This window comes from Aspergillus neoniger, assembly GCF_003184625.1.
Source record: "Aspergillus neoniger CBS 115656 unplaced genomic scaffold BO87scaffold_1, whole genome shotgun sequence".
In the NCBI taxonomy this organism is placed as follows: domain Eukaryota; kingdom Fungi; phylum Ascomycota; class Eurotiomycetes; order Eurotiales; family Aspergillaceae; genus Aspergillus; species Aspergillus neoniger.
In genome coordinates, this window is record NW_020291129.1 from 1,128,231 (window position 1) to 1,149,995 (window position 21,765).

General features: G+C 51.4%; 8 protein-coding genes across 8 annotated transcripts; 4 read left to right on the forward strand and 4 right to left on the reverse strand.

Moving 5' to 3' along the window:
• Positions 1–266: 266 nt before the first annotated feature.
• On the reverse strand, positions 267–2,723 carry BO87DRAFT_411793 (endopolyphosphatase). The gene is made up of 3 exons (XM_025626464.1): positions 2,619–2,723; positions 2,272–2,503; positions 267–2,199 (listed from the first exon to the last, which is right to left on the reverse strand). The coding sequence occupies exons 2-3, from the start codon at positions 2,447–2,449 to the stop codon at positions 401–403; spliced, it is 1,977 nt and encodes a 658-aa protein (XP_025485334.1). The 5' UTR covers positions 2,450–2,503; positions 2,619–2,723; the 3' UTR covers positions 267–400.
• A 928-nt stretch (positions 2,724–3,651) lies between these two features.
• On the forward strand, positions 3,652–4,808 carry BO87DRAFT_372001 (DUF3237 domain-containing protein). Its single transcript, XM_025622180.1, has 8 exons — positions 3,652–3,840; positions 3,903–3,930; positions 3,999–4,033; positions 4,103–4,242; positions 4,298–4,316; positions 4,378–4,480; positions 4,534–4,553; positions 4,623–4,808. Exons 1-8 carry the CDS (start codon positions 3,799–3,801, stop codon positions 4,743–4,745), a joined length of 510 nt encoding a protein of 169 aa, XP_025485335.1. The 5' UTR covers positions 3,652–3,798; the 3' UTR covers positions 4,746–4,808.
• A 395-nt stretch (positions 4,809–5,203) lies between these two features.
• BO87DRAFT_372002 (uncharacterized protein) lies at positions 5,204–5,825 on the reverse strand. Its single transcript, XM_025622181.1, has one exon. The coding sequence runs from the start codon at positions 5,530–5,532 to the stop codon at positions 5,341–5,343; it is 192 nt and encodes a 63-aa protein (XP_025485336.1). The 5' UTR covers positions 5,533–5,825; the 3' UTR covers positions 5,204–5,340.
• A 63-nt stretch (positions 5,826–5,888) lies between these two features.
• On the reverse strand, positions 5,889–7,104 carry BO87DRAFT_372003 (emp24/gp25L/p24 family protein). Its single transcript, XM_025622182.1, has 4 exons — positions 6,785–7,104; positions 6,440–6,647; positions 6,171–6,358; positions 5,889–6,110 (listed from the first exon to the last, which is right to left on the reverse strand). Exons 1-4 carry the CDS (start codon positions 6,980–6,982, stop codon positions 6,093–6,095), a joined length of 612 nt encoding a protein of 203 aa, XP_025485337.1. The 5' UTR covers positions 6,983–7,104; the 3' UTR covers positions 5,889–6,092.
• Positions 7,105–8,793: 1,689 nt separating this feature from the next.
• On the forward strand, positions 8,794–10,245 carry bgt1 (1,3-beta-glucanosyltransferase Bgt1). Its single transcript, XM_025625714.1, has 4 exons — positions 8,794–9,307; positions 9,375–9,632; positions 9,693–9,853; positions 9,926–10,245. Exons 1-4 carry the CDS (start codon positions 9,048–9,050, stop codon positions 10,153–10,155), a joined length of 909 nt encoding a protein of 302 aa, XP_025485338.1. The 5' UTR covers positions 8,794–9,047; the 3' UTR covers positions 10,156–10,245.
• A 1,902-nt stretch (positions 10,246–12,147) lies between these two features.
• On the forward strand, positions 12,148–18,841 carry BO87DRAFT_348161 (putative myosin class II heavy chain (MHC); the record flags this gene model as incomplete). Its single annotated transcript, XM_025620959.1, has 2 exons — positions 12,148–12,178; positions 12,246–18,841. 2 exons carry the CDS (start codon positions 12,148–12,150, stop codon positions 18,839–18,841), a joined length of 6,627 nt encoding a protein of 2,208 aa, XP_025485339.1.
• Positions 18,842–18,966: 125 nt separating this feature from the next.
• On the forward strand, positions 18,967–19,478 carry BO87DRAFT_8154 (uncharacterized protein). The gene has a single exon (XM_025629591.1). It carries the CDS (start codon positions 19,093–19,095, stop codon positions 19,438–19,440), a length of 348 nt encoding a protein of 115 aa, XP_025485340.1. The 5' UTR covers positions 18,967–19,092; the 3' UTR covers positions 19,441–19,478.
• Position 19,479: 1 nt separating this feature from the next.
• BO87DRAFT_8255 (uncharacterized protein) lies at positions 19,480–21,483 on the reverse strand. The gene is made up of 2 exons (XM_025629604.1): positions 19,811–21,483; positions 19,480–19,789 (listed from the first exon to the last, which is right to left on the reverse strand). The coding sequence occupies exons 1-2, from the start codon at positions 21,341–21,343 to the stop codon at positions 19,694–19,696; spliced, it is 1,629 nt and encodes a 542-aa protein (XP_025485341.1). The 5' UTR covers positions 21,344–21,483; the 3' UTR covers positions 19,480–19,693.
• Between the last annotated feature and the right edge of the window lie 282 nt (positions 21,484–21,765).

Genomic DNA, 21,765 nt, shown 5'->3' on the forward strand with positions numbered 1-21,765 from the left:
GCGTGGCATCAGAAGCATCTGTGCGTCTTCCATGGGGCTGTGTGGAAGGTTGGCCCCTCGATCGATTTCGATTACAACCGGAGATGAAAGGAGATGATATCAGTGGCTCTGTCATACCACAAGCACAGGACTGATTGATCAGTTAGATGGGGGTGGATGGATGAATGATGACCGACAGCCTGCATCTGCAACAGTTTGCCGCGGCAGTTCCCCACCGCCTCTTCCGGAGGACAAATGAGTGGAAGCAATGAGCAGCGATCTATTTCCAAGAGTGATCATTAAAACTGAAGCACTATATACATTGCAGCAACACAGATAAGCTAAGAGCAAGGGAAACGTCGCAGCCATAACGTCGTATACCTCCTGTCCATATTCCCGGTAAACAGGCAAGCAGGTACCATTATTCTATATCATCAAGTTCGTCACGGTCCAAAGTTCCGACAAAAGCTCTCTCCAAGAATGCTCTCCATGTTCGATTCTTAGACTTCTTAGACTTCTTGTGCTTCTCATGCTTCTTCTTCTCCACTTCTACTTCGTCTCCGATCTCTCCAGTACCAGAAGCATTCGTGTCGAGTTCTTCGGCGGTCGCATCCTCAACCCAGATATCGTTTTTACCCGCCTTGTCCTTGGAAATTCGCTTCGCCAGCTTGAAGAAGCTCCGCACGGTGAGATCCTCCATCTGGTAGATCTTGTCATTTCGGGTATCGTATTCGACCTCGAACGTAAAGACATCTGCGAGCTTCAGCTCACGAGCACCACTGTCTTGGTCAGAGTCAGAGAATTCGTCTGCCGACGTTTGGTGGCGTTGCGCCATCTGACGGTTGATCTCGGTCAGATTGGCATAGTATTGAGTGTATCCAAGCCAGGTCAATGCCTGGTTAGAGTATGCCGGCCCCGGAGGCGCAGTCGGCGATGGGGGCTTGGGAACCTTGTCCTTGGACTTTTTCTTCTTCTTGTCGGCCGAAAGTCCATCCTCATCGTGGACCACGTTCGCCATACCCAGGTTGTTGTAGGTAGGGGCGTCAGCCGACATCTTGGTCTCTAAGCCACTAATGTTATACTCGACTACCCGCAGCGTAGGGAAGAAGTTCGGCACTACACTCGGTGACACTAACGACACACTGTACCTCTCGGCCCAGGGACCGCCAATCTTTTTGAGAAACTTCTTCTGCTTCTTCTTGGGATTTGAGCTCTTTGAGCTCGTCGCAGCTTCCTGTTCCTCTTCGAACCATCCATCTGCCAGAAAGCTGCCTTTCGGCATACCATCAGGTGGAGACGGTAGACTAGACCAGTCTTTCCTGAGACTGGATAGATAGTCATAACGAGACTGGACAGAGATCTCTCCTGATTCGTCATAAAGATCGGACGAGACAATAGACTCACTGCTGGCAGCAATGTCCACTTTGCGACTATCCTGCAGCATGAAATGATCGATATTCATGTGCCCGTATGCACTTCCGACCACAACGTCACGGAATCTGTTCACATATAGTGTATATTTTTGCCAGCACGTTTCATCCCAGCTGCGTTTGCTACCGGATCTTGCCGGAGGAACATGACCTATCAGAATGGCTTTCATGTCACGTGTCCGCAGCATCTCCAGTTGGATCCGAAGCCACTCCATGTGCTCAAAGCCAGGCTCCGATTTTGCATCGCATCCGTCGACAGCAGAATTGGAGTCGAAGAAGTATAAAGTGTTCAAGCTGATAACTGCGAGCTCATCGGGGATCACCTCCGAGACGAACCAGCCGCCTTCGACAAAACTATGGCGTTGATGCTCGGGGATAAACTTGTGCCAGACTTCGCGGTACTTCTTCGTCCACCGGTTCGGACCGGTCTTCATGATATTGTGCGGCATGACATCGTTATTCCCAAAAGTCGGAACAATTGGGATGGTGTCCTTCCCACCAAAGACCTCGGTGAATTTGTCCACCATGAACTGATTCAAGCGGACGATCTCATCTGCCGTGCGGGGATTCCTCTCATCATTGTCATGCCGTGCAGAGTCACCGGTCCAGATGACAAAGTCTATCTTGTCCTTAAGGTTGTTCTCGATCCAGCGAAATGTCTCGTTAACGAGCGCAATTGGCGAGTCGCATTCAGTCTCTTCGGCGCCATAGTACCCGGCGGAGCCCTCACCTCTGTGGCAGCTCTTTTCGTCGGAAGTTCCGGGCTCGTAGAGGGGGTCTGGATGAAGATCTGGAAGTGGTTAGCCTGTCCCTCCTCTCCTCTTGCCTCTGACATGGTGTAGTTTAAGAAAGGAAGAGGTACCTGTTATGTGCAGAAAGCGGCCTGAAAGTGTTCGGAAGGACTCCGCATCGGCATTTGGTGGCTCGAGCTGGAGCACATCTTGGAGAACATCACCTAGAGGTTGCTGCTCCACAACCGGGAAGGCAGACACATAGATTCCTAGCAGCGAGAGCGCTGAAAGGAGACGAGTCGGAACCATTGGGAAAACTGTGAGTAGGAGGCGAAACCCCGACAATGCGGGAGACCAGTTAACCTTGATCAATAGAGTCAGACATGAAGCACACAGTGAGCACGCGACACACTATGTGAAAAAGCCAAAACGAAGCTAAAAACAAGACCAACAAATAGCGATACCGGGGGTAATTTACATGAGATGGAGGATTTGTTGAACTGGATCGTCGACGACGTCACAGCTACCGCCCCGATGCGGAAAAGCGCGAGGTAGCGTGTGGACCCACTTTGTTTTGTTTGGAACCCGACCAGCAGAGCAGAGGAACACGGGTGAATTGGCTGGCATTTAAATATTAACCCTGCGAGAGACACATTGCTTTGGACATCTGACTCCGGAGTATCAGTCGGACTCGATTCAACAGGTCAGCTGTTGAGCATACCAGAAAAACAAATCAGCGCTGTATGGAGTAGCAAAGATGCGCCGCAGTGTCAGTCAAGGTCCTCCCCCTAATGTAAGGTACTCGCAGCCTGTACCGTCGTCTAAACGGCCCACGTGCCTGGAACGGACAATCAGATTGTCGGAGGGTCTTAGTCATCGACTGCATTTTGGGGTTCTCTTTTCTCTCTTTTCACCCCCAAGGTTGACGCGCTGGCCGCACTGTCATCCGAGCCAGATTCAACTATAGTCGTGATAGGCTGTATGGTCCTGATCTACTGGATAGTGGAGGACACTATGCTGCCTCTGTAGTCCGTACCCCATCTTCGGATGGTCTCTGATTTAGGATTAGGTGAATGAAAGTGATACGGTTTGGTAACTAGAAAGTCAGCTTTGACATACTAATAGAGTCATCTGGTAGACCAACAGGGGTCTGTAAGGAGACGTTGCAGTTGGCTAGAGCACCTGATGGTGTGCCATCGGCCCACAAGAGCAGACTGGGACAAGTATCAGTAGTACGAATGTAAATGAGGAAAGCTTTGTAGTTCAGAAATAATAATAATGATCGAGAGGTATTAGCCAGATCTGGCAACCCAGTCGAAGCATGTGACTTTGAGCTAAGTAGCTTTTCTATGTTTGCTGGATAATTGTCACAGTGGTACCTAACACTCACTCTTCTGTCCTCTATAGTTCTATACAGTAAATAATCTGCCCGAAGTACCTTAACCCGCGGCGATCAGAATCACTCCGGGTATCACCGTTCGGGGGATCGCCATAGGCTGGCCGTTGCTTGTGGAACATGTGTCCCTGACCCCTCACCGAGGAGCGGGGCTTAACGTCCGCGATTTATCAGCTGCTCGACTTCTTCCAGCAAGCACCAGAGCATAATACAGTTTGACACAGCTATAGAGCATCGTCGCATCAGTCAACTCGAACTAAACATGTCCGAATTCCCTACCCTCCAGCCCGCCTTCACCTTCAAGGTAGAATCTCCAGTACAGGACCTCGCGTGCTTACACACAACTAACATTGTCCCCCAACATAGGTCACAATCGATGCTCCGCTAGGCGTCGGTAAGTCCTCAAGACATCTACTAAGTAACAAGGGCCATAGCTCCAGGAAACTGGCTAATTCCTTCAAGGCAGCGCATCTCGGCAGAACAGCCTGCAGGTCGTCGTAAGCAGCCACCCAATCTTCCCTTCCTTCTCACAAGACCATTCCACTAACAATCCAGCATGACTGAAGCCCATGACCGGCGGCACTGTCCAGAGTGTGCCTGGATTCTCTCCTGCTCTTGACGCCGAGTTCGTCGGTGTTGGCAACGACTACATCCACGCGGATGCCGACGGCAAGCACCTGCGCCTGGATGCGCATGGTGTTATCAAGTACGTTTCTCCATTGTTGCAGATATACGCTCCACTTCTAACTACTGAATCACAGGCCAAAGAATGGCGATGATGTACGCAACCGGCTCTTTAACTCCCTCGAGAGTAGCAACTAACACCTGTCATCTACTATAGCTCATCTACCTGAACTACACTGGTGTCTGCACCCTGCTTCCCGAAGTGCAGGCCGTTTTCGCGGGAGCTGCCCCTGACGGCTCCACTCCGTTCAACAGTGCTTGTAAGTTATCCTTTTAAAATTAATGAAAACAGGTGCTAATGCTAGGAATATAGTCACGCACATTACCTTCGAGGTGAGATATACCACATTCCAGCCCGGATAACGAATGCACCAAATCTAACAGACCACCACAAAACCACAGACCGGCAGCGAACGCTACAAGGAGCTCGAGAACCGCGTCTTCATCGCCCAGGGACGCTTCAACATCGAAAAGGGCAAGCCCACTGTGGTCGAGTACCGCGTCAGCCAGGTTGTCCAAGGCTGAACCAGCAATCAGAATATAAATAAGACCTGCTAAATAAATGCAAGCCAGTCAAATCCTCATAACATTGACATAAAAGCTCTCCATACATCCCACTTATCCCTTGTGTAACCACAACCCAGATTATCACATTCACATTCACATATCACCCACCCCCCAACAACGGCCTCCTCTCATCCTCCCTTCCATCACCACCACCACAACCATCACCAGCCCTCCTCCCCCCTCCCGCCCCCTCCTCATCCTCTCCTCCAAGTATAGTACCACCCCCATCCCTCCCCCTCCTACCACCCCACCGCGAAAACACCACACCCCCCCAATTCCCATTCCCAAACACAACCGGTAACCCCTTCCACCCACCCCTCCTCCGTACCCCCCTACCAACCCAAACCCCCAAAGCAATCAACCCTAGCACAGCCAACGTACCCAGTACCCCCACCACGCCCGTAAGAAACGTAGTCGTGCTCACATGGCACCCGAAGGGTATTGCGCGGAGTTCCCACCGCTCTTTGGACCCGAGCGGGCAGATCTGCGATGAGTGTAGCGGGGAGAGAATAGGTAGGAGGGATGGGTTGGGGACGCAGGTTGAGGACTGCATTTATTTTGTCTTTTGTAAGTGGTTCAGTTTGGGGGAAGAGGATAATGATGGACTTACCACTGCGCACCAACTACAGGGTACATCGCCTTTCAGGCAGGTATTGCATGATTGTCGCCGCCAGCAGAGGTAGAAGAGGGGGTCGGTGAAGCTGGAGGTGGAGGTGAAGCTGGAGGTGTTTGTTATTTGGTCCATTTGGTTTTTGGGGATGATGGTTTGTAGGATGGATGGATGGATGGATGGAATGGGTCGAACATGAAAGAGATTGTTAGTATTTCTTATCGCATGATGGAATGTGATGTGATGGCATGATGGTCCTGTCGTCAGGATTGTTTTGTTTGGGTGATGGGCTCGTGCGGGGTTTTTTCTGTTCCTGGGGTGGTGGTACATTGGTAGTAGTAGTAGTACTACTACTACTACTATCTAGTAAGAGGCCCGTTCGGAGGATCCCTGCTTTGTTGCTGCTACTACTGATAATGCAGACTTTGTTTCGCTTGTGATAAGGCTATCGGGTTTATGTTGTGGGGATGGGGTTAAAGGAATCTAATGCTGCGCTAGTTCACTTTTGGTTGTATACATGCTTCGTACATTTAGATAGTATATCCCAAGGTAATAAGAATCATCCAGATGATTTTATTTGTTCAATTGGGATTGGAAGGAAAAGGGGGAAAGGTTCCATAATTTCAGTTATAAGAAGAATGTCAAGGGTATACTATAATGCCCTTTACAATTATCACGCTCGTAAGATAATCACTCTAGACAACACGCTTGACCTGTTCGTCGTTCTATTGTTAGCCTTATTCACCTGACCACAAAAGGAGGGATGGGCTGACCTCGAAGAATCTCTTGAGCCACCACACCTGGAAAATACCCTCTCCGATCAGCACAGCCAGCTGGAAGATACTCCACCACTTCACACGGGCGTTGGTGCTCTCGGCCGTGTTCCGGTGAACCCGCTCTCTCACAACAATGTACGACTGCTCATCCTTAACCTGTGCCAGGGCCTCCGAGAGCTTGCGGACTGTGGTGAGGAATCAATAGCGGTTAGCTCATACGGTCGCCGAAGACTTGTATAGACGATATCGGGGTGTTGCAATCCTACCTTCCGCCTCCAAGGGATCCTGCGCCAATTCCGATTCGGGGACGTAGACAATTCCGTGAACGTTGAAAGAGACTTCCTTGGAGTTCGAGGCCCATCCTTCGTTGCTGAAGCAGTAGACGTATTTGCCGTCCGAGTGCGCGTTGAACGAGTAATCCTCCGACGAGATGGCGTGCTTGTAGTATTGACGGTTACCAAGGGGGTCCTCGACCTGTTGATTTCAATCACATGTTAGTGACTATATCCTCAAAGTAGTTTCGTGTCCTTGCAAGCTCGATTGTATATCAAAACATCCCAAAAGGGACCCGCGCGGAGATTGACAACTCGTATGCTGCTCAGGGCACCTACCCAGAAGTCGATCTCCAGATTGCCACTGCCTCCGAATTCCCGGTCTCCGACCTGGAAGGAGACAGTCATCTTGTCATCCTTGTGCAAGGACTCGTGGAAGCATTCGCGGGAGTGAGCCCGGAGCTGGATGTTGTGTGCGGTCACCGTGGTGAACCACGCCAGCGCCGTGATCAGGAGAGTCGTCGCGGAGAATCGCATGATGGGTAGGGTAATTCGCTTTTGATGACTCCAAATCCGGTAATAGGTTGGTGGAGTTCTCCTCGAGAAAGATCCAGGTGAGGTGGTGGTGGTCGGGCTTGCTAGGTGTGCTTCGACTCCCGACGGGCAAGGTGGTCTCTGTGCTGCGCTGGGAATTCTGGACGCTCGGACCACCACCAGATCACCCGGCACTAACTGGACTAGTCCTGGCAGGGTTCGGAGTCTAGAAGGGCGCGATGCTTCTTTTTACTATGTACTTCGACTCTCTCTTATCAACCGTATCTAGAGTTCAATCATTCCTTTTTGTCTTGATCTGATAACATTTGAATTTAGGAGTTCAGTGGCGGCCTAAGGGTATACCACGGACATCCTGAGGGCTAATTGGCCTCTACAGACATACATACATTGCTTCAGTGCGTCCGTGAACGCTGAGAACTAGAGGCATCATAAAAGAGCCTGAGGAATCATGAACGATCCATGGCCAGGTGTACGAGGCATACTCACGTTCTCCCTCATTGTGTCGTTTCTTGCTTTTATTGAATGACTGCCTCCTAAAGATCGCAAATGGACACCCTTTCGGTCTTTAAATATTTGACGAAGCACAGTGAGCCAACATTGACTGCGCCGGACCTCTCGATGTTTGTTTGCTCGTATATAGTACCCGAAACCGACGACTTAAGTATAATGGGCTCACAGTTCCCAGCTTGTGGTACCCGCAGGTTCCTCCAGAGTAATAGCAAGATACTGCCTCAACCCGGATGAAGGGAGGACAATCAAGTAAGCGGTCTAGATCAAGACAATTCGCGGGATTCAACCTTGGTAATAGACGCGCCACTGCGATGAGTAAGGAAGCTTCTCTTTGGTAACAATGATGGATCAGGAAGTGGGAGAACGAATATTTGCGGGATTTTTCTTAGCAGCAACAATAATGGTCTTTCACCCACCTGTTCTTGAGTGAACCGTGGCTCATATTTCCAGGGTTCATGGCCGGTGTACGCGTTATAGGGCCCTCTTAGTGACATCATCTGTGGTCTGAACTCCTGGTGATTGATTGATGGTGGCCAAGAGATGATCTCTCATAAAATTTATTGATGGAAGTGGGGAGGGATTCGAGAAGACGAGATCGCCAGACATGGGAAGTTCGCCTCACATTATTATAGTTGGGGGATGAAACCGGAACGGAGGCCAATCTCGCAGAATTTGAGTGGGGAGCTTTATTCTCTCTGCTTCTTCCTAACGATACTAGTGTTTCGATTCTGGCTGTGGTATAGCCAAAATTAAATCGGCGAGATAGTGCGTATTAACATGCCCAGAAAAACTGTGTGATCAGTAATAATTCTGCAGTGAAGGGAGCAAAGAAGAACAAGCAGAAGTGATTTGGGGCGGTAATGGGCTGTGAGAGGCCCAAGGGTCCAGACCCTGGCGCCTGCAGTGGAGATCTTAGCCGGAGACCCCGGAATGGCAGGGGTGGATAAAGGACCCCATTAACATCCAGTGTATCTCGATTATTCCACTGGGCGCCTTCTGGCTAACGTCCCTGGCTTAGCCACTGTAGATGGACCCTTCAAGAGTTTGGTCACTCCAACAATGGTCTCTTCCGGCGATTGAATCCCTGGCTGTGAAGCGCCAGTTCCCTTCTTCCCTCAATTGACTTTCGGAGTTGTCCCACTGGGAGGCGAGTCTAGCTATTCATTCATTGTCTCGTAGGCCACAGCCGGGCTCCCCATTTGGAGGTACCCTGTACTGTACAAGTAAGTATGACTCCACAGTCTTTCTGAGTTCTGACGTTTTGCCGTGCAACTCCTTCTATTCTTATTTAAATCCTGCCAATCCTTCCTCTCTTGTTCATTCTATTTCGGTCGCTTGCATATAGCCAGGAACGAGCCATCCTTTTACAGAGCTTCCCCTTTTCTTCACTCTCCTTCGAAAGAAGCCGAAACTCAGGTTCTTGACTTCCCACACTCTCTTCATATACCCTATCCTTCCCTAGGCAGCTGCTCTTGCTACTTCATCAATCGGTATACATCGCTCGAAACCTGTCACTGAAATAACCGCGCCTTTCAGCATGCGTGTCTCTACTAGCTTGCTTCCTGCCCTTTTGGCAGCAATCCCTGCTGTGTCCGCTAGTGGCACCCTGGGTCTCGCCATAGGTGATAAGAACAGTGATTCCAGCTGTAAATCTACGAGTGATTACGAAGCCGACTTTGATGCGCTCAAAAGTGTGACGAATATAGTCCGCACATACTCAGCCAGTGACTGCAATCTTGCTCAGAATATCGTGCCCGCTGCAAAGGCCAAGGGATTCAAAGTTGTTTTGGGAGTCTGGTACCGCATTGTCATCAATTGAATCGTTTACATGGACTCCGTGAAGCTAACTTCTGGTGTGTTCTAGGGCGGATTACGACCAGTCTTTTGACCAGGACTTCAACGCCCTGAAGCAGGTCGTCCCTGGGAATGAAGATGTTGTGTCTGCCATTACCGTGGGCTCTGAGGTTCTCTACCGCGGAAGTCTCACTGCGCAGGCACTCCTGAGCAAAATCCAACAAGTGCAGAACCAGTTTCCCTCGGTCACCGTTGGCACCGTTGACAGCTGGAACAAATTCGCGGATGGCACAGCTGATCCCATCATCCAAGGAGGTGTCACTTACCTGTAAGCCTTCCTTTCCCGATCATGTCGTATTGCGAGTCTCAGTTAACGATGATGATTTAGTTTGGCCAATGGATTCGCCTACTGGCAGGATGTAGACATCAACAATGCTCCCGCTACCTACTTCTATGACATATCGGAGGCCGAGAAGCATATCAAGCAGGTTGCCGGAGCTAATGCGGGCAATATCCGCTTTGGAAATGGAGAAACTGGTTGGCCCACCGGTAAGATAAATAAACAACATCCCTCAACGCCTAAGCAGAGGTGCAGATGAACTGATGAATTGCTTTTCCTAGACGGTGGATCCGATTATGGTGCTGCTAAAGCTGGTACTCAGAATGCTGCACAGTATTACAAATCAGCGGTATGCCCCATGCTGCGAAATGGAACCGACGTCTTCTATTTCGAGGCCTTCGACGAGGAGTGGAAGCCCAACAGCGTGGGTGACAATGGCCAGTCCATGGACGAGAAACACTGGGGACTCTTCACCGCCGACCGCCAGCTCAAGTTCGACGTGACCTGTTGAAATCCGAACTAGAATCAGTCTGATGCTGCACCTTCAAAAGTCTGACGCACAGTGACTTGATCTGTTAAATATGTATCTACTATTTCTCGGACAGCTTTTGCTGTACTGTATGTATATGTATCGAATCCATGTTGAACATCGAGGCAAGTCTCCTAAATCTTGGGAGGATTTCATTAGTAGTAGTTGATTCGGCTTGTAGAAATCCCGCTACAGAGATACGGAGTGGCAGTTGGATTTGCAACTAGACATCATGCAGTAGTCAGATACCGGGAAGGAAGATGCGACGGCTATCAAGACGAAACGGACAGACATTTGATGAGACGTTTAGATAGAAAAATTAGAAGTGGTGGCTGTCGCGCATGGGGCTTCAAGTGTCATGGCAGTCTGACACCAATGACATGGCTGGGCACAATTGGAAGATCCCCAATTGGGAAAGTTGTTAGCTAAGTCACGGGCAACCGAGGGAACCGTGGTTCGGTTGAAGTAGCCGTTGTTTTACCCCTGAATGCAGACACGAACCACAGGAACCCACGCGTCAACCAAGTGATTGTTATCTATTGGGGGAGAGAAGCACTGGTTCAGGGGGGAACAAGAATGGAGAATGCACAAATCTGGGGGGTGACATCCGGTCGGGTATCCATCTAATATCTTTATTGTCAAAGGCTGGAGGGAGTGGTTGCCATATTCCACAGGCAGGCTGGGGAGAGAGAGAGCAGCGAGAGAAGATCCATCAACCTGCAGGCTGCCAGACAGAGAGGGTCTTTCCAGACGGATACTACTGTTTTGCTCCCAAACTCAAGGACTCCCCGCGCCTTGCAGAGCATAGAGTTGATACCCACTGACTCGCATGAGTTTTGGGTAAGGTTGGTACCTACAGACAGCCGGGCACCACGTACGTAGATGGCGGTCAGAGATGAAGATCGGGTTGAGCTGGCCAGCTTGAGGCACTATGCCAGGCTAAGGACCACCACTATCCCCAATTCATGCTTAACCGGGTTCACTAGTCGTCCAACTAAGGCCAAAACTTGAAGGTCGTGAGGCCAGAATCCGCTCCCAATGCGGATATCTGGTTACCATACCATTACTTCTTCCCCAACGGTCGCCCTCGCAGCTCTCCACTGTCTGATTAGGTAGTTTAGCGTTAAGTTTTTGTTATTTTCACGCGCCTGTGCAGCTTTGAAAGTAAAAAAAAACGGACTTGCTTGCTGGCGGATCGTGACATGGCCCCAGACTGATTCGATCCAACTCCAAGGAAAAGAAAAAAAAAAAAAAAAAAAAAAAGTTGCTAAAAAGCAAAAGAAAAAAAATTCGTACAGGAAAAAATTAAGGTCCGCCTCTCAATTACTTACTCTCTGATTACTACCACCACCACCACTACCACTTTCATCCACTATCACTAGTCGCAACGCTTGATCCTTGTCTTCTTCCAACTTCAATCCAGTTGTCCTTTGTGGATGCGCCATGCCCAAGTTTCTCGCATACCTTAGGTATCTGTGATCTGTTGTTCATCCATTCGCTTTCTCTCTCAATCTCAATCTCTCTCTCTCTCTCTCTCCCTCTCTCTCTTTCTGTCCTTGATCCGTCGCCCGCAAGCCGCGGATGTCTGTTTGGGGATCTTCTTTCGGAACTACCCACCGCCCCTGAAGATTATTCCTCCCCCTCCACCCTCCCTCCCCCCCAAATTCCACGGTGTTATAGGTACCACTCACTGGTCGCATTTTCTCCCCCCAATCGCGCTCTCGTCCAAGCGTGTGATTTGTCTCGTCCCTCCCCCTCCTTTCGTGTGTCGATCACAGCTCATCGGCGAGGTGGATTCGGTCTCAGCGCTTTGATTTCCATGCTTCAACATTCTGGACGATAAGGGGAGCAGCAAGCAAGTGCTTGCTGCAGGAGTCGAAACGGAAGGTGTGTCTGCCTGTCGAAGTGTTACCTTGGCTGCATCAATCCCACATTTTCCAATTCATCTTCTCTCCCCCCCAAATCCACCTCCCTATGGCGGTGTCTCCTGCCAGTCATCTTCCTCGTTCCCGTCACACCTCCAATCTAGTAGTCCAAAGGCTAATCGTATCTCGATGCTGTTGTACGTTTAGATCTAGGTCCCTCCGCATCTTCCGCCAACTCGGCGCTTTCGCCGCAGCACCCTACAGATCCGTCCGTCCTCCGTGACGATTCCCTGCTGACGGTGCCATTGACTTCCATTTCCGCAACGCCAGGAGCGTCGAGTCTCTCGGCCGCTGGATCACCTGGCCGGTCGAGCTCCCCACGGGGCCGCAGCGTCACCCCGAATCCCCCGAATACTATTCCTACTTTCTCCACATACCGGGCCGCCTGGGATTCGTCAACCTCGCCGGAGAACCGAAGAGCGGAAAGTAGTATCTACTATACCACCGCCTGGGGCTCACCGTATGCTGCACCAAGTCCTCGAAGACTGTCGTGGTCACTGAGTCAAGCCGGACCTGTCGATCGTGATTCCGGAAATAGCTCTCCGGTATCGATGCGCAGTGGCATCCGTAACGGTTCCGAATCGAACAATCCCGAGCTCTTAAGACCGTCTGCCCGGGACAGCTCAGCGAGACAACTGTACAGCGGTAATTCCAGCCGGTCTCCAGCCCGAGACATTTTTGGTAGGAAAGGTGGGAAGTCGATAAAGGACTTTACGCAAGATTGGATTAATCAATACCTCACCGGTCAGCCCAGAACCGAACGAAGCAATTGGTTGAGCGACGATTCGGGTAGTGAGGCACCTTCGTTTATTACGGCACAAAACTATTTCGCAGAGGACGCATCGGACGATTGGCTTGGCCTGGAACAAGATCCTCGCGACGAGGACCTCCTGAAGACTCCCACCCTCGCTGACTTCGTAAATCGAAGAGCAGCTCGCCGGGAAGGCAGTCTCCCACGCCAACGGACGAGAGATTATCTTCACAAGCGAGCAGATACACTTCGACAGGAGGACTTTTGGGGTTTCGCATACGATAAAGACCCTCAGCCGATCACAATGGATTCAACAGAAGCACAGTCCCTTGTGGAACAGGGGCCCAACAAGGCACTTCCTACGATAGAAAAGCCGCTTCCTCCCACCCCGACAGACCCTTCCCTTACGGACCGACTTGATACTCCTACCGAGCCGAAAGCCGTGAAAAGCCCAGCGCTCGACAGGAACAGCCAAACGCCGACACAACGAGTGAGGAAGAAGATCGTTTGGCGTGGGAAAGCATGCTTCATCTCGCTGCCATGTGACGACAAAAGAGGCACAAAGGACTCTGGATACCGTTTGTTGACGGTGGAAGATGTCAAACAACGGTTGAGAGACTGGGAAGAACAGGGATACGACACCCGTGGATTCAGCGTCGGATCGGAGGATGTGTTTGATACTGAGTTGGGCGGCCTCAGTCGTCCGCTTTTCCCAGACCCGGCAGAGGTCCAGGAGGAAAGACAGGACGGGAGGTATGGGGTCAGCATTCCTGACAAAGCAGAGTGGGATGCATATGTTGCGTATCTTCAGGAAGAGAAATTGCGTGCCCTGGGTGTGTTTTTGGATGAACCGAAACCTTCAATATCCCCGGCCTCCGCTACTATGAGCCAGATGGCCCCCTTCCCCGGTCTTGTATCGTCGCCACCGATCCCGACAGGGTCAGCAGCTAGCAATCCTTTATCTTTGTCTCATCATTTCTCTCCGCAGCTGGGCCAGCCAGCAAACCCCGCCGGTCTGGGGACTCTGGCTTCCCCGGCTTCGCAGTTCAGCATTCAGACGCCATTCCTCGGGGTCGACCAAAACAACCTACTTCCTGGATACCCTATGCAATTTCAACCTACTCCTCCTGCTCAGGGCTCGCTCACTCCTCAGAGTTTCTTTAATGCGCGGCAAGCAGGTCCCGCCGCATCCATTCCTGGAACGCTTCCTCACTTGGGCTCGATTTTGTCTCCCGTGTCACCATTGAACGAGCAGGGTGCCTTCCACCCTGGCTTGAACGAACAGCCAGGCCTACCGAAGGAGGCTTACGGTGGTCATGAGCTGCAGGATCACGTCACTGAAGGCCAGCTGCTACGTCCCATTCGCACCCCAACGGAGGGACCTGATCACTTCCACGCCTCTACTGTTGAGATCGCGCAGCCTACCCCTCGTGGCCACGACCGTGGTCATAATCTGAGCGAAACGCTACAGAAGGGCCTGGACAGAATCCCGCCTAGCTATCATCTGGAGGAAACTATTGACCGGCAGCTTGATGAAGGTGATCGTGAGCCGGCTCTTCACAATTTCGATGGTTCTGAGCTCCTGCAATCTCGTTGGGCTTTCCCAGGGGCGGACGCTCTTGCATCCCAACAATATCCTCAGCACATGCACCAGTTCTACGGCGGCGATTACGCAGCAGGTAACGTCCATGATGGCTCGGATATCGATACAAACCCGAGTCTTTCTGGAACGCCTCAGCGACATGGTCCGCTTGCGAATAACATACCGTGGCATGAGCCGAAGCCCAGTGCTGGCTCATATACAGGCGGACACCGTTCCAAGCTTTCGTCCTCTACTTTCAACGTCGATGCGAAGGAGTTCAACCCAACTGCCTCAATCCCATCACAGCAATTTCCCTTCCAAGAAAACGCCTTCCAACCCTCGGCTGTTGGAAACCCCATGTTCACATTTGGCTCTGTGCCCAACTTCAATCCCTCCGCTAGCGCTTTCAACCTTACCGCACCCCCCTTCACGCCCAGTGCTGCTGCCAACGATACGACCACACAAGACACTGGCTCCAGCGAGTTTAAGTTTTCGACCGCTTCTCTCAATGTCGCGGCTCCTGCTTTCAACCCTACTGGAAGTGGCTTCGCTACGAATTCTGAGGAAACTGCAAATGGCAGGACCAAAATATTTGACGATGTTGATGTCTCGGAGGCATCAAAGGCCTCCAAGAAGTCCAAGGCCATTCCCATCGTGCGGCCGGATGAGACCGCGGAGGACAAGAGCAGTAAAGAGGAGGCCGAAAACGACAACGGACGCCCAGTCCGCACTGACCGCCATAAGCGTGCACGTCGCGGCGATGAAGCATCGGATGGAGAGGCCCAGTTCAGCATGTCGCACGCATTGGCAGAGTCTGGTAACGTTCAACAATCGCAAGTGTCTAGCGCACACGGTGTGCCCGCTGAAGGCAAAGAAAACGTACAGCCAGAAGGTGGAGACAGCAATGAAGCAATTCAGAAGCCTGTCTCGATTCAGGATGACAAGTTCGCCGAAAGGAAAGATACCCCCATTAGTGAAGCGTCGACCTGGACACCGTTTGATAAGAAGAACGAGAGTACGGAAGCAGTCCAGGAGTCAGGACCGGCTACCGACATACAGCCTAAGTCAGAGTCGGTATCCGCCGAAGGAGGAAATGCTGGCAACAAAGAGCAGGAAGGGTCTACCGAAGATAACCAGAAGCACGCTTTCCTGTCACCCACTGCGAAGCCCTTCCAGTTCAAAGCCTCTGTTCCCGAATATGTGCCGGCTACTGCTGGGGAACCGACGCCTGCCCCCAAACCGGTGGATGATGGGAAGAGCGATGCCACCTCCAAAGCTCCGGTTTCACCTAAGCGTGAGCCTATGCTATCTGAAGCCCACGCTGATGAGGCCGAGGACTCGCCTGACGATGAGGAGCTTAATGCTATCATGGAGCAGTTGAATGATGATTCGGATGTTGGAATTGAACGTCTGAGCACGCCTCAACCTCGTGATCGCATTCCCGAGTCTGCCCTGCATCCGTCTAAAGAAAAGCGACACGCTCCTGCCGACATCAGGAGCGAAGCTCCTAGCCCGAGCCCTGGACGTGGCCTGATGGCCAACACCTTGAATGTACCTAAGCTCGACTTCGATGCTCAATCTCAATTCTCTGTCTCCCCCTCCAAGGGAGTCGGTTCTGGCATTCCTTCTCCTGTGCGGCATCTGGTCAACCAGAATGATCACATCAGTGACTGGGACGATGTGATCTCATCTGGTGAGGATGAGAAGCTGGCAAACCGGAGCAGATTCTTTGACCGTCGGATCAACGACCTCGTCGGCTCTGCCATCGATGAACGACTAACGCCGCTTGAGCGTGCGCTTGGTGTTATTCAAGAGTCTGTCATGTCTATCGCACCCGGCCCTCGCACCAAGTTGGAGTGGAGCGCATCTGTTGAGGGTGACAATAGCGACGCTGATGATGAGGATGATGTATATGAGAACGCGTCATACAGTACCAGGTCGTACCTCCGCCAGAAGGAGAAACTTGACAAGCTGAAGACTGTCTTCTTGGAGGCACTCGCATCTCGCGATAGTGAGCAAGGGAGGGACCAAACAGTTTCCGAGCTCGTACAGCTTCGTGAAAGCGTCTCTGCTCTTCAGGCTTTGACCGTACAGAAGCTGTCGCAAGATCCTGTGGACGAGATGAGAACAATGATCCAAGACATGGTCTCAAACCAACTGAGCCAGCAGAACTCGCGACCCTCTGAAGCAGAGGAGATCGGTGCTGAAAGCCTTATGCTCCAAATCGATGGTCTCAAGAATATGCTTAGGCTCTCTGATGAGCGGGCCGATCAGGAGTACAAGCTTCGGCGAGAGGCTATGGACTCTGTTGCGGAACTCCAGCGGCTTCTGAAGGTCGCCGAGGAGGATGCTGCACGCCATAGTGAAGCTGCCGAGGACGCCGAGTCCCGCTTGCTCCACTTCAAGGCTGAAAAGATTCCTTATTTCGAGAACATCCAGCATAAAGCCGACTCTCTTGAGAAAGAGCAAGAGACACTCCAGTTCACTCTTGCTGAGCTCTCCTCCAAGAACATCGCACTTCAGGGCACCCTGGATGAGTACCGCGTTTCGAGCGACAACTGGAAACGCGATAGCGAGGAGTCTAGGGCTGAACTTGAGCAGGTCAAGGCGGATAACAAGGAACTACGGGGTACAATTGGCCAGTTGAAGACGCGCTTGGAGGATGGCTTGAGTATCCGACACAATCTCGGCGAGAAGCTTGATCGTCTTCAGGATGAGATGGTAACCGTGACTCGTGACGTTACCCGTGACCAGGCTTCTTGGCGCAGACGCGAGGAAAAATTAAACGCCAAATACAATGAGCTTCGTGCAGCCTATGGTCGGGAGGTGAAGCTCCGTGAAAAGCTCGAGGAGGATATTAATGAGCTTGAAGCACAGGAGCGCGAGGCAGCCAAGTTGAAGTTCATCTTTGGCCAGTCTCAGCAGGAGAATGCCAGGCTCGAAGAGCTCGTCGCAAATCTGCGGCTCGAAAACCATGATCTAGAGCTTAAGGCGGCTCGCTTTGAGCGGGAGTTCCATGAGGCTCGTGAGAGCAGTCGCGTTGAGATTCAACGTACTAGGAACTCGCTAGAGTCGGATCTGGATGCTGCTAACAGCCAGGTTAACATTGTCCGTGCTGAGTTGGAAACACAAATCCTTCGCCTCCAGAGTCAAATGGACAACGTCAGAATGGAAAGTGACACTGCCCGGGAGCGCTACGAGATGCTGTTGGAAGAAGCCAATGAAACCAGGGCCAACAATCTGGCTGCTGCTGTCCAAGCTAAGGAACTGGCGGTGGAAGAACAACGGCAGACGCACGAACGGGTGCTCAATGACCTTCGAGAACGCCATGCGCGTGCGCTGCACAATGCTTCTGAAGATCGACAGCGCACGGAATCCCATCTGCTCGACCGCCTGGCTTTGTCCGATGACAAGGTGAAGCACTTGGAGGATCGGGTTCATCATCTCGAGGAGAGGCTCGAAATTGCACAGTCCGCTGCCCGTGCTGCTGCCGAGGCCGCTCAATCTGCCAAGGCAGCGCCTGCGATGGCACCTGCGCACTCGAACTCGCCTTCATTGGCATTCCGTGAGGGATCCACCATGCCTGAGAAGATCTCGCCTCAAGCCTTGAGGGAGTCAATCTTGGTACTTCAGGATCAGTTGCAGCAGCGTGAAACTCGCATCGAAGAGCTGGAACAAGAAGTGGCTGCCGTTGACAAGGACGCCCCAAACAAGATCAAAGACAAGGACACAGAAATCAATTGGCTGCGTGAACTCCTGGGTGTTCGCATTGATGACCTCCAGGACATCATCACCACTGTGTCGCAACCTTCCTTCGACCGCAATGCTGTCCGCGATGCCGCTATCCGTCTGAAGGCCAATTTGCAGATGCAGCAACAGGAAAGAGAAAGAATCCATTCCGGACACAGTTTTCCTAGCCTCTCCTCCTTGGCAGAGTTGACTGCGTCACCGCGGAATCTTCCTCTCGCAGCTGCAGCGGCATGGGGCAACTGGCGTAAGGGAAGAGATACTTCCAATTCACATGTTTCCGAACAGACGCCGTCGAAGTCCGGAAATGCAAGCTCCTTCTTGTCAGGCCTCTTGACTCCTCCGGCCTCCAGTGTTCGACAGGCTTCACCCCAGGCCGTTGGTACTTCCGCGACGATGGGTTCCAGGCGTCCATCGGCGAGTCGGCCTCTAAGGAATTACGACACGACGCCCAAGGCCGCTCCAGCTCGTGGAAGCAGGATGCGAGAGCCGCCGAGTACGCCTCCGTTGCTCCGTAGGTCAAGTTACGATCACGATGCGGAGCCTGCTGATTATGCCCACGACTCCTTTGGAGAGGACGCGGAAAGCACAGCGGATGGTTTAGTCTCGGAATCACCTCGGGACACGGCAGACGGGCCATTTGGACCGCAAATACAAGCATAAACTGTCTATACACCATTTTCTCATTCATGTCCATAGACATTTGAATTTTCGGTTGTCTCAAGTTGTCTCAATACGGAGATGACTGATACTGTTACATTATGATGCATTTCCCCCTCTTCTACCTACATCGACCTCTCTTTTGATATTGCATACTTCGTGCCAGTTGACATGTTCATTTGCTGATTGTTTGGTTTGAGCAAGTTCATTGATATTTCCCCCTCCCCATACTTTTGCTCAACGGCAGTGGATTTATGATATTCTTTCCTTCGTTAATATACCATATCACCATTCTTCCTGCGTCCTACTGGATACCACACCTGTTGAAATGTACTTTTGCCGCAAATCTGTACACAAGTTTCTGCATTTTTTGTGCTATTTTATTTTTTTTTTCCTGTCTAAATAATTCCAACGTGTCACTCGTTTGTGGTTCCTTGCATGCATCCGCAGACTATTATTATCTCATAATGGTGTCTGTGTGTGTGGATTCCCTTCTGGGAGATAGATGCATGCACCATTTGCAGGAGGACTCAGACCCTTACTTCACTTACATCATCATTCTTTTTTCATTTTTACCCCCTTGCTGTTGGCTACTATTCTAGTCAACGGTGTATCATGTAGATACCCTTCTTATTCTATTCACTTCTTGATTGGACATGTCTAATAGTATATATGCTTATCTTTTCTATTCCATTTTCACCCTTCAGATTACACAACTTGTTCTTAGATACATACATACATGCATAGATGCATAATACATAATCCCACCAGTTCTAACCTCTTAAAATAGTAAACTCTCCCCTCCCCAGGTAGTAATCAAGCGGTAGATAGATAGATAGACATACAGACAGATAATCAATGAATCCTCCACTCCAAAACATCCCTCCCCGCTAACGCCATCACCTCATAATACCCACCATTACCATCACCAACGACCTTACTAACTCTCAACTCATCCACATCCACAGATACATTATCCAACAAGAATGACCAAGGCAGGATATTATTCCCCTCCTCCAATGGAAGACAAACAGAAGAATGTTGTTTCACTTGTCGTTGGTCTGTATCCATAGCAGAAGAAGCATTGATCTTAGTGTGGCTGGTATACACGGACCCACGCTCCTCAATGCAGTATACGTATATCCCACCCCTACCTACTTCCTTAGGGGAAGGATCAGGTTCGTAGATAGCTAGGAGCTTATTGTCTGGGGAGATGGAGAGGAGGGGGGATTTGGAGGATGCGGTGGGGAGGTTGAGGGGGTTCCAGCGGGGGATTTCCGTTGTAGAATCTTGAGAGGATGGAGGTGTTGTAGTTGACTCGGTAGCTGGATCTGAGGTGGTGGTGTGGTGGTGATGTTGGCGGAAAGGGAGGAGACGGGTGATGGTTACTTGTTGAGAGGTGGGAGGGGAGGAGGAGATGGCGATGTGGCCGATGCAGTAGGCGGATGTGGGGCCTGATTGGAGGGATGCGGTGAAGTAGTGTGATGATGTTAATGATGGCTGTGATGATTGGTTCTGAGGTAGTATTGTTGTGGTCGGGTTGTAAGAAGATGGAAGAAGGCGCAAGCCTCGAAGGAGGACTTTTTCTTCGCCTGCGCCTAGAGTCACGGCCATGGAGGCGGAGTCGATGTGGATGTGGTGGATGTTTTCGCGCCAGTATTGGAGGGGGGTGTGAGTTTGAGTCTGATGGTGGTGTTGGAGGGCGGAGGGATTACCCACGTAGCGCACGCGATTCGGTTGGAAGGTTGTTGTGTCTTGGTGGATTGCGATGCGGAGGAGAGTGTCGTCGTCGGTGAATTCGAGGGAGTCGATGACTCCGTCGGTTTCTTCGTAGCCTGTGCTTGGGGAGGCTGCGTAGATGACGTCGTGCTGGTCCAGGGTGTATTCTGCTGGGGAGGAGATGCCGTTTTCCTCGTTCCCTGAGAGGCTGTAGATTTGGAGGGTCTTGCCTAGGCCGACGGCGAGGAGGTCGCCTTGGGAGGAGATGGCGATGCAGTGTTTGGCGTAGCGTGGGTTGAGAGCCATGCCGCTGCCTGCGCTGCCTCCGTCCATCAGGGCTCGGTATACTGAGGTCCAGAGGGGGTAGAGTGTTGAGGCTTGGGTATATTCCCAGGGAGAATGTTTGTTCGGACGGGTGAAGATGGTGGTGCGCGCGCCTTTCAGTGTGGCCATTTTTTGACCGTCTTGGGATGTTGCTAGTACTGTGGTAGGGGTGCAGTCCTCAGGTAGGGCACGTCTGGAGGCGGTTTTGTCGATGTGGGTCCGGTGGCCTAGTAGGTTCAGGCAGGCGATTTGGCAGAAGTATGCATTCCATTCTTCGTTTGTGAGAGGATCAGCACGTGGGGGGATTGGCACGGGGAGTTCGGTCAGTGCGTTCCGGATGGTAGATGACATTGTTGCTGCTTTTCGCCATGAGCAACATGCTGAGCGGGCAGCGACGTATGTCTCGATATCGACATGGTCGAGGATGCAGAGGATGAGCTCGATTGGGAGGTTGGCGGCCATAATTGAGTTGGTTGCAGAAATTGTGTGTAGCTAAATCTCATGTCTATCAGGTGACGGATGTCTGTAGACAGGAGACTATGTAGTATGGCTAGGAAGCTAGTGGGAGGCCAAATTTATACGGAAGAATGAGCGGCAATAAGTCAAGCTCCTGGCAGACCAGGCCCAGGGCCGGTCATACCGAATGGCGTGGATCGACATCCAGGGCTGTGAGGGCAACCAGCCTGCTCTTGTGTAACGTCAACAAATGCCAGTCGACGAGAGAAGCAATTACTGGTGCAAACTAGCGCGTCATGCTGGTGGATGTGCTGGTGGTGTATACCGCATGTGTCAAGAGATGGCGTGCGAGAAAGCCAATTATCGACTCGGCAATAGCCCCATAGGTTGAGACGGGCCGAGCGGAGCTAGGAAACCGAGATGGAATG